The sequence below is a fragment of the Drosophila eugracilis genome, unplaced genomic scaffold (assembly GCF_018153835.1).
Source record: "Drosophila eugracilis isolate 14026-0451.02 unplaced genomic scaffold, ASM1815383v1 contig_1765, whole genome shotgun sequence".
Taxonomy (NCBI): Eukaryota; Metazoa; Arthropoda; class Insecta; order Diptera; family Drosophilidae; genus Drosophila; species Drosophila eugracilis.
The window spans coordinates 6,913,927-6,928,554 of record NW_024572605.1 but is presented as its reverse complement, the minus strand read 5'-3'; the positions used below and the strand labels follow the sequence as shown (position 1 = coordinate 6,928,554).

At 43.4% G+C, this 14,628-nt stretch overlaps 1 protein-coding gene across 1 annotated transcript in view; it reads right to left on the bottom strand.

Annotated features, from left to right (window-relative positions):
- LOC108106442 (irregular chiasm C-roughest protein) overlaps positions 1 to 14,628 on the bottom strand; it is a 125,552-nt gene that overhangs the window by 34,669 nt on the left and 76,255 nt on the right. The window contains exon 3 of the mRNA XM_017213475.2: positions 456 to 1,225. Within this exon, the coding sequence (XP_017068964.1) occupies positions 456 to 1,225 (770 nt within the window). The remainder of the gene's footprint in view (positions 1 to 455; positions 1,226 to 14,628) is intronic.

The window sequence follows — 14,628 nt, the reverse complement described above, 5'->3', positions numbered from 1 at the left end:
AATTAGAAGCCCTCGTAGCTGCATAATGAGGCAATCGAGCAAAAATGCAGCCAACCCTCGAAAGATGAGCTCTGGCAGGCAGAGCTTTTGACATCAGAAACTATCAAATAATAACGATTATCCTATTTGCATAATGCGGCAGTTAAGCGACAAAGGACTAGCTAGAGTCAGACACAGAGCAAAAGCCCTGCCACTCGAGACGTCTCGGCCAGAATAGGAATAAAGCCAGGAGCAGTCCGACATTCAGACAGACAGACAAACAAAGAATAAAGAATAGAGAATAAAGAATAGAGAAATGGTAGTAGGAAGTGGGCAAAAGAATGCAGATGGCTAAGAATGCAATTAAAGTCAGCCCAAGTTGGCGGCTCCTGACAGCTTGAGAGGCTCTTTGCCGAGGCTTAAACTGTAAACGAGGGACAAACTGTTTAGCAAGGACTATCCGCCATCCAACTCACCTGGCCATTCTTATACCACATGCTGGTGGCAATGTCCAGATCCACCTCGCACATCAGCTTGATCTCGGAGTGCTGCTCGGCATAGACCACGGACATTTCCTCGGCCTCGTAGGGATTGGGAGGCACTGGTCGTAGTGGCAGGACCCTGGGCTCCAGAGGACCTTCGTCATCTTCCTCTTCAGCATCCTCGCGGCTTTTCCGCGCGATTAAGTCACTGGTGCTGGTGCCACTGTCGAACTCCTCCACATCATCGATGATAATCACCGGCTCCTTGGGCTTGGGCTGCAGATCTTCGGGCGCCAAATGAAGCGTGGATCTCGGCCGTTTGGCCTTGGTTTCATTGACGGACAAGCTTCTAGTGGCTGGTGAACTTGAGCTGGTGGCCTGAACTGTGGTGGCAACCGCTGTGGAGGTACTGGTTGAGCTGGTACGCAGAATGGAGTCTAGTTCATCCTCCTCCGTCTCGCGGCGCTGCCTTTGTGTTCTGGCCTCCTTGTGCAGGGCAGCTCGGTGGGCCTGATGATGTGGCTTCAACTGCGACCGCCACTTGGCCCACTTGGCTCTGGCCTTTTGGCAGTTTTTGGCGCATTTGGCCGGCTTACCACCACTGCCGCCGCCGCCGCCGCGGTGGTCAACTGCCTCGCCCTCCGACTCGACTGATATGCTTGGCCAACTGAGGCTGCTGCTGCTGGTGGCTTCTCGATGCTCGGAGGGCTTTGTTTTCTGCACTGACTTGGCGTTGATATTCTGTGGTTGTGTATAGGTGGTACCTGCAATCAGAAGGTATGCAAACAGGGTAAGCCAATTAGGTCGATAAGTCAAAGGTGCACGGAGAAAAATATATAATATAAATATATTTACTTTAAGTTAAAAAAGATTTCGGTATTTATTCAAAATAATATCTTCTAAAAAAGTCAAAAGGCAAATAGCTTCCTTTGTTGAATGATAAATCTTTCAAGATGACAATTAGTGAGATATTTTCGTAAGTCAACATCCGGATGAACCTGATCCGGATTTGGTGACTGTGTACTTATTTGCACTTCCAACTGCAATGGAATTTTTGTGTCCCAAATGGCAGTAAGAGAAGAATGATTCAAGGACAAGTTAGGCTGGAGTGGGGTATCAATTACATTGCCTTGTTGCCATGTACAATGCGTTCCAGGGCTCATGCATTTATTTACGAATTTTCAGAAGGCAAGCAGCCAGCAGCATTGATTGAAAAGCCGAAGAAGGAGTCGAACGATGTGGAGTATCCTTTCCCCAAATGTTTTCTCTATGCATGCAAATCCTGGCCTAATCTCCTGCACTTTCAAAGCTATTTTCATGCCTAACTCTATGCCCCCCGTTTGTTGCTCTTTGACAACTCTGCTTATTGTCTCCTTCAGATCCAGCTTCTCAAGAGAAAGAGAGAAAGAGGAATGGTGTCCTGCCATTCTTGTTGTCTTTCTGCTAGCACTCCTGTTGTTGTTGATAAATTTACACAAGTGTATGACAAGCTTTCAAATGGTAATTAATATTCATCTGAGACGAGCAACGGCGGCGGAGGTGTGGAGAACTCCCTTCAAAGGACAACTACCGAGTGTCTTCTATGTTCCCATTCCGGGGTTTGTGCGTTCCGAAAGTCAACTGTAGCCGGCAGCTATCAGATACACTGAGAGGATTAACTTTTATTCGAAAATGGGTAATTTTTGAGAAAAATATTAACAAAGGGTGCCACAGAAATCACGAGGTAAATATCCAAATTGGTAATACATTTTATGCACTTTCCATGCCGTAAGTCCTTCATGAACCTTCATTCTTTAAAAAGAAAACGATATTGAAAAAAAATATATATATATTTTATTTCTTTTTGTGTGAGAATGCGCAGCCAATGTCTGTGGTTAGCTGACAAAAGCAGATTTATCCCGGGGAATAGTCTGTGAGCCCTTTCTTCGCCCTCTCCGTTCTGGCCCTTTCAACTGGCTGGCCCGTGCAACCATTCCCTCTGCCATTTCTCATTGTCTGGCTGAAGCTTTTGTCTTCCAGCCCTTTTCTCGTTTGCTGGGCGTTACTCATCTCTTACTCGGCTGCCTGTTGGCTTTGTGTTTGTAGCTAAATTAAAGTTGTCATTTTTCAAGTGAACGCACAAAAGTGTGCAATGCGCCTAATAAATTTCTGCCTGGCATATCCTGTTATTCGGCCGGGTCCCATAGGCATAACTAAGGGGGGGGCTCAGCGGGGTTAGTTATGTAGTAGTCGTAACTCCCTCTCTTTCATACACACACACACACACTAGCATAGTCGTTAGAGACACATAGACACACATATAAGCGCTAAAATGTTTTCACAACAGCTTAAAAGTCGGCTACACTTTTGGCGAGTATGTGTTTGTTTGCATGCAGCTGTAGTTGTTTGTGCTGTAACTTAAGTTGTAAATGAAGATTGCGTCGGAAATTGCACAGAGCTGACGTTGGCTGGCTTCGTCTTGGTGGCCCCGCCCATCCGCCCATCCGCCAACCGCCCACTAGATGTGCGTGCAAATTTAATGAAGCTGCCACACACACACACACTCTCTCTAGCATACCCACACACTCACTTCTGCACTCACACTCTGGCAAACACTCGAGCATGCTCGAGCTTCAAGCTTTTCTGTGGCATACGCTGGACCGCATAAATTTCTGGATGGGATCGGGATAGGGCACGGGAGTGAGCCCGGGGAGTATAAAGCACTTGGAGTGGATTGTTTGACAGTTGATAAAACGCCGGTGCTTGACAACAATCAAACGTGCCTTCAACACTCTGCTCATTAGCCCCCAAAGGACTTGGGCGACTTTTATTTGTTTAATTTTGCATCTGCAATTGGTTCAAGGGCGTTAGACGGACAAAACAGGATTTGATTAGTGATCTTTGATAATATTTCAAAGTAAAATGATCAGGATATACAGATTTATAGCTCTTACTAGTACCAACTTGATATTAAAAACACTGCGTTGATGATGAAACCCCCAACAAACCAGTTTTTCACATTAAAATGCCGTCCTTCCTGGCAACTCCCATAATTCTGATAATTTATTTACATGAATTTCCCTCAACCATATATATATAATTTTGAACCTATTACGCACGAACCAATATCGTACTTAAAAATGCACCCATAAATTAATTGGCTGCCTTGAGGCAGTGTCAGCCGCTTAATTGCATTGTTTTTCAAACATTTTGCGGAATAATATTGGTTTTCGATTGCCCTCATAAATCAGGCGGTTTTACGCAATAATTGCAAATAATTTTTGTGTAAAAATCGCTTGCCACCGCTTTCCAGGCCTTCGCACACATGACAATTATGGCAGTTCAATGGAGCATTACGTGCGGCCTTATCAATATGCAAAAAAGCCATGTACTTTTATGGACTGACAAAACGATGGAGCTACGCGCCTAAGGGCGGACCGGACAATCAAGCGCTGACATAATTACGCGTTCGAACATGCCTCTATATATATACTATGCATATATGTTCCGCCGATTACGGGCATATCGCAGGGCGTGGGTGCCGATGCCTGTCACATTTAACTGGCAAAAATTTCATCGATTTTCCATGGACTCTTTTTTTTTTTTATAGTATACCCTCCCTCCCTTACTCGCTCCCTTGAAATTTTTTCACGTTTGTCCAGGCAAACATGCAAATGACATCGAGTTGAGTTTCATTTTGTGGCACTACAGCGTTTTTTTCACTATATCAACATTAATTTAATGCACTCGAATCTTCGTGTTTGTGTTGTCTTTAATAATATTATTTTTCTGTAAATGCCAATCGGACCAGATGGATAATTGAAGGGGAAAAAGTTTACTTTATGCAATCATAAGTTGTACTGTGAGCTTTTCATTGTCCTGTTCTCAGTTCCCTTCTAATTAGGTCCTGCTCTCATTGCATATGCCTATTTGCCAACACAAGTGTTTACTTTTTCTTATAACTCCCAGCACTGATCAAAAACTTTAGATATTAAGTAGGTATTAGTGAAATTCAAAGTAAAGTTAACCGGAAAGAGACTTTTCATTGAAAATATTTCATATTTTCATAATTTCTTTCCAATTTTCTTTTTTAGATTTATAAAATAATTAACTTTATTTCTCTCTGTAAGAGTTCCTCGTCCATTTGACTTACAAGCTCTCTCAGCCCGTGCTGAATCACGGCCCAAACATTAAACAATAACTCGTAGGGGCAGTCAATACCCTCAGCTCAACTTAACTCGACTTGGTTGGCTTGCATTTTCCTCTGTTTTCCCTTCGCTTTCCCACATTTTGCTCCACTGTCAACAGACCGCCCCTCGTTATGCAACGCATTCAGCATGGTGCATGTGTGTGTGTGTGTGTGCGAAAGTGAGCCTTGCACCGAGCGTTGATTAGGTTAATGTCCTTAAGGCATAAGAACAGCTGGCAATCCCCCATCTCCATGACCAGGACCGCCTCTCACCATCAACCGAATCCTGAGCAGCTTATGGTCTTCCCACTCCCTCTCTCTGTGAGCCCGGACGTGTGGGTGCTGTTTCTCGTGCTGGTGCAATGGTGCAAGTTGCACCTGGTGAAACCGGAGAGGCGGCTCCTGTATGCAGTCGCTTGCCTTGTGCATTGTTTAAGTTCCACAACGTCGACAACTTTGCCAACCGCCACTTAATGCAAGCGCCGAGTTCAGAGTTGCTGGAGTCCATGGAACGGTAGGCGGTAACGGATCGGATGGGGAAAGGAGGAATAGGGGGGGTGGAGGGCGTGGCACTACTGCACTTTGCCTGGTATGCGGTGGCGGCTTTTGCGGCCAGCCAGCAAACAGCACAGGCAAAAGCAGGAGCAGCAGCAAGTGCAACTATACACCCTCTCATTACTGCCAATGGCAACTAAAAGCCTTTTAATCGCCCTGAATGTTCTCACAAAATTATTGTGTGAATCTGGATATTTGCCCGAGTTATTCGATGCGAAGGTTGTCGAGAAATTAATTGACATCTTACCGCATTTTGCTGGCTTCACTGGATTCCTTCCATAAGTGGGGTGCATGATATTAACGAGAATTGCTGACGCAATCGATTAATTAGCATTTTGCAAAAGGAACTAACCTCTCTTTATAATCTGGATTTTCACTTAAGCAATGATTAAAGTAAACCGCATTTAAGTTTCATGTTTCAAGGCAAAGGGACTTTTATTTACTTAATACAGCTTTTTATTACTTCATGTTGCTTGTTCAGGGTGAAACCTTAAATTCCCAAAGAGAAAACCCAGTCTGATATAACTCCTGGGATATTTCGTCAGCTCCTTTCGCCAACTAAAAAGCTACGTGATGCTTTTTCCTGCCACTTTTTGACTGAGTGGATGGCTGGGAAGCTGCCTGCTGCCTGGGTTCTTTTTTTACGATTATGCATGTCGGATGGCAGACCTTGTGACCGTACGTATGTGGCTATTACTGGGTAGAGCTGCCACTTCATTGCACAGGCGGCAGGCATGTTGTTGCCTCATTACACACACACACATACACACACACAAACAAACGGAATGTGAGGACAATGTCGGCGACATTTACACAATGTCAACTATGAATGCAGGACGGCAAGGCGGTGCAATTGGTATCCTTTTTGGCCAGGTGCGTTGCTCTGTCCTCTGCTTTGCAATTGTGTCAAATTAATTGTCAACTGTTGTCGTTCTGCTCTACTTCCACTATCTTCCCCCCCCTCTCTTTCGCAACAGCATCTACCCATCTCTCTCTCTCTCAGTATGCCACACACCCTATAGTGTGTGTGTGCTTTGTGAGGCTGTCTCTGTCGTCTGTTTGATAAATTGCATTTAATGGCTGCCGCCAATTAAGAGCAATTTTTGCTGCCGTTGCTGCTCCGCATTTCTGTTGCCAGTTTTTGCCAGTTTGTTCCTCTTTTATTTTGCCCCTTGTTCTGTATCTCTGTTCCTGTAGTTTCTGCCCGGCAGTTGCTTTCAATTTGGCCCGGGTTGCAGTTTTAAAGTGACACCGGGATCCGTACCACAGCCTGACTTGGTCTGCAAAATGAGCCAACGGGCCTAATAGAAATTGATAGCTGCCTCTGGTCTAGGCTATTCCCATATCCCCACATTCCCATTTCCCATTTCCCCCATCCAACTGACCACGTTCCCCAGCCATATTTCTCACTTCAGCACGCGCAGCATTACAAAAATTAGATAAAACATTACTCGGTCTTGGTATATTAAATGCAAGAAACTCGTTGGTCGTCGGGTCATTTACCATCTATAAAAAAAAGAAGAGAAAGAGCCCCTATCTGCCCGTTTCCGCGCGGCCTTTTGCCGCTCCTATTTCTGCCATCACGACTTCTTTTGGTATTATTTATGTCGCCTAGCGACTCTGCCAAAAAGGTCGGCACTTTGTTCCATCAGCCTTGGCGAGGCTTTATATAGTTGGAGGGTATTTGAGGTTTGTATTTGGCTTCTGTGGGAACTTGGATGCCCTTCAATATTTTTTTTGTGAGAAGAAATAGAGGGCATTCCTTATCCGAACTCTAGGCATTAGCTTTTAGTCATCCAAAATAAGCTCAATTTGTAAAGTAAGTTCGAGATAAGACGACTGACTTCTAATTTAATAACTAATTTAATGAAAAAAGAAGTTTAAAGCTTTAAAATACAAAGCAAATACTGCTAACTAGTGCTTTCCTTGCAAATTGTTTTTTACTCAAAAAAATAAAACAGAGTCAGGGTATTTCTCATTCCCATTGCCATTCCCATTGCCTTTAAAGACGATGTCCTGGCGCCATTCGCCTCTGCTGGTCATTAGGCGTAGCATACTTAGCGGCTACGTGCTGTGACCAGCGCCAACCGCAAATTAAGTATACGCCGCGATGCGCCAGCGCCTCGAAGTATGCTGCAGTTTCGCAGTGGCCGTGCAAACAAATGCTGAGACAACAAACAGCGACTACTGGACGGGGCTTTTGGTTCGTCCAACCAAAAAGCAACGGAGGGGGCAGTCAAAATGCCAGCAGTGTCCTGACGTTGTCTCTATGCGAGAAGAGCAAGAAGTTTCATTCTGTTTGTGCGTCCTTTTGGCTGTTTGTTTGTTCACTCCTGCTCCTGGTCCTCTGGCCCTCTAGCCACCCCTGACCGCTCTCTCTCCTCCGCCATGGGCCACGAATTAAGCGCCAAAAACTGTGCGCGGCACGTAAATAACTCCACACAGTCGCGTTTTGGGCGTTTTGGGAGCGAGGTGGCACGTGACCAAATTTCGATGGCAACTTTGTTTGGGGATGCGCTCCCGACTTTATCATGTTTTCATTTCGCGGCGTTGGCTTTTTAATTTGTGCACATTTAACGGTGGGCTGTCGGGGGGCGCGGCTAGCGGGGGCGTGGCATTTCCTATACAATTTTTTACTTGCAGATGTGAGTACACGTTTGTTGTTTTTTTTTCTTTCAGTCAGTACCTATATTTTGTCTGGCTGCAGTAGCAAATTAATGCAAATAAAACGACGAGTTGTGCAATAAAAAGCTGTTGTTTTTGTTAATTTTTTGTTATTGCAGAAGTCTGCAGCATAATTTATTTACTTGGGCTTTGACTTTGGCGCTTTTGGTTTGCAGACTATCTCTGTTTTTCCCATTTTTTTGCTTTTGTTGTGACGTTGGGAAATGCGCAATTAAAATGATAATTTTCCACAGTGGCACCACCAGCACCAGCACTGTCAGTTTTTGGCTGCAACTGCATTTCGCACGTACAGTGAATTATAACCTGCCGCATAAAAGTATGCTATAATTTAGCGCTTAAATGATGCGTGCTCCGGCGTTCCACTTTATTTCAGCTCCATAGTTTCATAGCAGCTCCCTAAACCGCCCCAACCCGCCCCGAAACCTGGTTGACTTTATTGCATTCCTAGCACTCGACCATTTTTTATGTTCTTTAATTAATTCGCCTGACCACTGGCCCCAAAAAGGGAGCCAAAGTAGAGAAGCCGAGCTAAGCTCGAAAAAAACAAAAAGGCAAATCTTATTAACTTTGGCAGACCCCCTTTTCCGTTTCTCCACTTGCACACAAATCCAATAAGACAGCTCAGAGGATGGGGCAGCTCAAGGGAAAAAAAAACGAGAATCGCATTCAATAAAAATCAATAATCGGAGCAAAAAGGAGACTGAGAATGCCTGATGAAGAAATAGCCGTAATGCTTTGCTTATTACCTTCCAATTCATTAAACGTGCCGTCAAGCCGACCAACCACTTGAGTTCACCTCTTCCATCGCCCCGAATTTCCCCCTCAATATGGTCAGCCCTTTTCACTTTTGCATCGATGTGGCAGTGGGGGAAACTCCTAAAGGTTTTCCTACCTTTTTTGTTGCTGAGTGATTGAGGCAGCAGCAGAGTGTTGTGTATGGGCGAGTTTTGATTGTCTCTACGGTTCAGTGATTTTTTTTTTGGTTTTAGAAAGTGAAAAGTGGTTATGTGAAGTGATGGATAATGGTTAAGGAAAAATATATAAAAATAGAAATATCTTAAATAGATAGATTTTGTATAAGACCAACCAAAAAGAAAAACTTAAACTGAACTATACTAAATTTAATAATCAACCGTAAAAAAGACTACAAAAAGTTGATTACATAGCAAATTACATCGTCACTCGTTTGTAAGACTAAATAATAAGTGATTTCCGCCCTCATAGAGACTACAAATGACTGTCACACTATGCTATTACGTTCTTATGATCCCAACTAATGCTTGTTATTTTCCCACACAGCCTTCCTCAGTTCACATTTAAATCAATAAATCACTCGAGCCCCCAGTAATTCGTGTTGGCCTAAGCAAAAACATCCATCCATCCATTCAGAACTAAAACTAAGGGGGGCCAGACAACAAAGCCCAAGCCCGAACCATCCAATTCCGATTTCACTGGCCGGCACATTCAATCATTTTTACACCATTCAGAGCCAGAGTTCTGCTCTCCTATCAGGCGTAAATAATCAGAAACGTTGGCTAAATAATAAATACATGTGTGTGCGAGCATTTTGTCTGGCGCTTCCTTGGGTCCAATGGCCCAGTCCTCTGCTGACCAATCAACTGGCATTAATGGCTGGGCCCACTGAGCCACTTAGACTCACTTCGAGTGGCATGAAAAATGATGCAGCCGGACTTCCACCACCAACAACTTTTACCTTTCTCCTCAAGCAACATGAAAATAAATATTAAATAATCATTTATTTTCACAAAAACAGAAAAAATAAATGGTTTATTTTTTTCATTTATTGTTTGCTTTTATGTTTGTTTGCCTTCACTTACGCGCACACACCTTGGCCCTCTGTACAACGGTGCGTATGCGCGTTATGCCATAAGAGGTGGAAACGCCTTCCTGCTTAACGCCTCAGTGCATTGGCTTTTGGGTATATTCGGGATTGGGGATTGTGGATTGTGGATGGGAGACTGTAGCCTCAGGAATCAGGTCAGCCTATATGGCCTAAGGCAAGTTTAATGGTTTTCTTTTTTGAGAGTATTTAAGAAGCATTTATGTGATTTAATAAATAAAAGGCCGTTTACCTTGGTGTGTTTATAAAAAGAAAAACTGATGTTTGTTTTATGAATTTTTGCAAGAATTTATTGATCTCACTTAATCGCTTATTTATGACCCCTTAATATTTTAACTTTTGTTAGCCATTTAAGTGTTCACTTTCATTCTCACCTCACAGGCCAATGATATCCGTTTGAAAACAAAAACCATAATTTCCCACTTTTCACAGCATTCCACATGCATTTGCATTCCATTCTGTCAGTCGAAGCCGTAAAATGCGGAAAATTGTGCTAAATGCTATGCGAAAATGCAGAAATTACCAGCAAGGTGAGTGTTGCTGGTGATGGTGATGATGGTAGAGCTGAGTAGTACCGAAAAGTAGGTGCTCGACAAAATAAATTTTAATAAACAGAGCGCATACATCAAACGACAGACAAACGCACACACGTGCACAGGCTGCCACACACACTTGTGCACGTAATTGGCGGCAAAACAATTAGTAGCATTTTACAGTTTACAGTTGCTGCACATACCATATAACCCTCTAAAATATTTTGCACAAAACTGCACACGAACTACACTAAGGGAAAACTTAAATTTGAAAAATCCAACTGAAAATCCAATGAAAACATTCCCAAAATTATGCATTTCCCATCTCAAAACAGTAATTTCTCTCACTGCATGAGCGGCAAATGCTGCAACAAAAGCTGACGAGCTGACTAAGTGGCGAATGTGATGAGCTTTTGGCCAGGAGCACAGACAGCCAGACAGCCAGAGAGACAGAGAGACAGACTGTCTGAGCTGAAGAAGAAGTGAGGGCAACAGTTGGCAGGTAAGCTGGTAAAAGCCCGAAAAGCGTTGAAACTTTTGACACACTTGGCAATTGAAATGCATTTGGAGTAGAAAAAAGGCCACCCACTTTCCGTAATAAATTACGGTAATTTAGGGGAAGCAAGCGAGCGAGAGATACATAGACATTAGCATACGTGCACATATTGTTAAAGAGAGCAAAATGAGTCAAAGGAAGCAGGCAATATGTGTGTCGCAATTTCCGTTTGAAGTGCACTTCCTGCCAGCTTGCAAATGTCATGCAAAACTATTACTCGCAAAGACACTTAAAAGAAAATATGTTACAGTTGAGGAAGTTACAAATAGAGACTGTCTTCGGAGATACTCTTCAGAGAATGCAACTCAAATTACAAATTTGTAAAATAATACAATTTTCAAGGCATTTATCTTAATGAAAATCTTAATTAATGTGCAAGCTAGGTATTTTTTCTTACTGCATGAAGTTACAGCTGCTCGTCAAGGTTGACTCGTTGATTGCCTGCAGAAGTTTTCTTAGAGGGAAGCTCAACTCTGTCTTAATGGAAAAGTCCCAGCGAGTAGGGCCTGCATATGTGGCCCACTTAGACCGAAGACTGATTAAAGCCAGCTTTATTTCGTAGCTTTAGAAAATCGATATAAATATTCTGTCATAAGCCATGGCAGAAAAATGTATATATAAATTTCAGAGTTTCCGCTTAATTTCGTGTGCTGGCATCCGTTCTCGGATTCAATTTTGTGGGGAAGTTGCAACAGCTGCTTGCAGTTGAAGAAAATCAAATTGAATAAAAAAGTTTCTCTCTCTCTCTCTCTCTCTTTCTCTGTCTCTCTGTCGCTCAGTGGCCAAGTGGCCCCTGCGGGCGGAAGTGCCAAGAGTCGGACCACATGGCGAATACTTGATATTTCGCAAAAGCGAGATGACAGGCAGCAACTGGCCACTTGAAGTGCAACTGTTGCACATCAAACAGACATCAAAATGTGCAAACATGATGGAGAGACATCCAAGTGGACACGCCGGGAATGGCAAAAGAAAGATACTAGAGACTAGATACAGATTGCAACTGCGGCTGCAGTTGTTGAGTTCCTCTTGTTTTTTTTTTTCCAAAGAACTTTGAAAAGGTTAGCGGACTCTCTTCAGCATCTCTGTATTGGTCTCCGGTATCTGTGTGAGACCACGACATTTCAGTACACAAACAGACCTCCAGCTCCAGTTCATATCCTGTGCAGAATGTCACATCTCATTTGAAGGCGTCTCGATGCGGCCGAGATTTGCCATGGTTAACAACTTGATCGGAACTTGGGGTCCTCTTCATGACAATGGACGAAAGTGGGTCATTGAAATTGATCAGCAGTCCTGGCACTATTTGCTCGCTTAACAAGCATATTTCCCTTCTCCGCCTATGGCTTCATTGCACCTTCAGACGAAGCCAATCTCATTTCCATTAAATTGGCTCGCCTTGCGCCGTGAATCTGCTCCGAATGCGAAAACATAATGAAAATAATTCGCCAAGGAAAGTAATAAAGTGTCAGCCTTGAAGGGAGACAAGCAAGCACATGTGCACTGAGGAAAATATTTTAAGAAAAGGTTTTATCAGAAATGTTTTACACTTTCTTACGGTTTTCTTAACTCGAACTTTTTGGTTTAAGCCAAAGCATTTTCCTGCTCAAAGCTAAGGAATACCAAATCTGCTTTTCTTCTATTTCGATTGATTTCTCTCTGTGTATATACTATATGCATGTGAACCTGCTTCTCCTGTATGTCCGCTTGTATATGTTGGTGTCTCAATGGCGCTTTATAGTGATGTCGTTGGTCGTCGTATTTGTTTAGCCTGGCATTTTATTTTTACTGTTTATAAGCTGACAAAATTGTTTTTCCCTTCTCTCCCAGCGCACAGCTCAGAGGCTGCACATTAAATGATCCGACCGGGCTCGTCCCTCGTCCGTCGAGGGTCGTGTGCCATAAACGGGCCAATGCTGCGGCTACGTAATAAAACGAGAGGGCCACAAACAATAATTGGCCATGGTTTGTTTGGGATGAGGGAATTTTTCATGGCCTTGTCTTGTCACTGAGGCGAAATTAGTTGCCAGTTGCGTTAGATAGAGAGAGAGAGAGAAAGAGAGAGTATAGCCGAAGGCAAGTGAAATTCACTTTTTTTTCCATTTCCATTTCCCTACTGCTTTTTCAACCGGTTTTTCCCAGGAACCTTTGATGCGATTCCATGCAGTTGAGTGCAAAACGCTGGCCACCGATGATTCCATTTCCCCGCGGCCAGAATGGCTATGCGTGGTCGCATTCTTCACTGATTAAATTTGAAGTTATGCACTCGCTTCTCGTGTCCGCATCGCTGACTTTTCCCAAAAAGAATCCTGAATGGAAATCTAAATGCGGCAAAAAGGCATTCCATATCTATGTCAGTAAGCCATTGTTTTCAATTTCAATTCCCCCAGCATTGTTTTCGGGTTTTGGGTTTCGACTTTTTCCCTGGGATAAGCTATTTTCAACTTTCCGTTCCTCTGCCTGAAATATAAATCTGAAAAATGTGTGTCTGGCCCATGAAAATACATCCCTCCCCATAATATGCCATCCACGTATATACTATCCTTACTCTTTTTTCTTTTATAATGCCATAAACTTAATTAGTGCCGAGCCGAATGAGCAATCAGATGATCCTGGCCATCCCGCCGGTTTAATTAACATGTCAAAATGCCGTAGACGTAAGGTGAGCCTTTCGGTTCATCGCCTGTTTTTCATGCCGCATTCTTAACGTGGCGAAGAGAAGAAAAAAGAAAAAGATGCCGGTGAATGGGAAAAGCCCCGCCAGTTGGCAATACAATTTGCCGTGACAAATGCGGCCATAAACAAAAATGGCGACAACGATGCCGCCAATCCGCCATTTCAGCCATTTTCTAGTGCAACGCCGACAAAATGGCTGCCACAAGAGTCTGGATGAAAATTTCATTTCCCAGCCACCAGCAGCCGCACCAGTATCAGCAGTGATGGCGGCGACCTTTTACGGTATTTATCACACGCGAAACGAAACGGGTTCGTTCGTCTGCCAGGCAACTTTCAACTTGCAGCTTCCACGCGCTCGTTTTCGTTTTTGGTAATGAAATTTCGCTTTAGCAATTACGGGCATCCCCGGGCTATGGCAGCGATAACTGGGGAATCTAGCTGGAATGGGGGTTTTGGGGCAAGCTTAGCCGGCTAATAGCTTTTGAGGCTGGATGGCTGAGTGGATGACTGGCTGACTGGATGGATGCATAAATTATGATGGGACCCCCTTTTTGCAGAAATCAATTTCAGGCTTCGGCAGCAAAACAAAGCGGCACGATGCTGAGGCAACTTATATAAAAAAAAAAGAGAGAGAGAGAGGGAAAAATGCAAGAAAGCCGAGGAAAACAAAAACACAATTTATAAAAATATTTTCATGCCTTGCAGCTAAAATGTTATTAAAGTCAATAACATAAAGCCGGGGACAATTCCTTCTACGGCGCCCCCTGCCGGGCGGGGGTGAAACTTTGTCAAATAAAAATAGCTTACAAATAAAAACAACTCGGGGCGAGAAAAAAAACTGAAAATCATTGCAGAGAAGCTAGGGCGAGAGCGAGGCAAACAACTGACCAAGGCAATGTAATAAAAATAAATAATGGCTTTGACAAAAAATAAACGATGGCTGCGAGAAAGTTTGAATATTTATGAGTTTTTTATGTGCCAAGCCAAGGAGGTATGCCAAAAAGAAAGCCAGCCTCTGAGAGAGAGATATGGAGTGAAAGCGATAACTTCTTTAGGATAGGCGATTAAAAAATGATATAGTCATAAATGGGAAACTACAATTATTAAAAGCTGTGTTTATAATGCGGAAATCGATT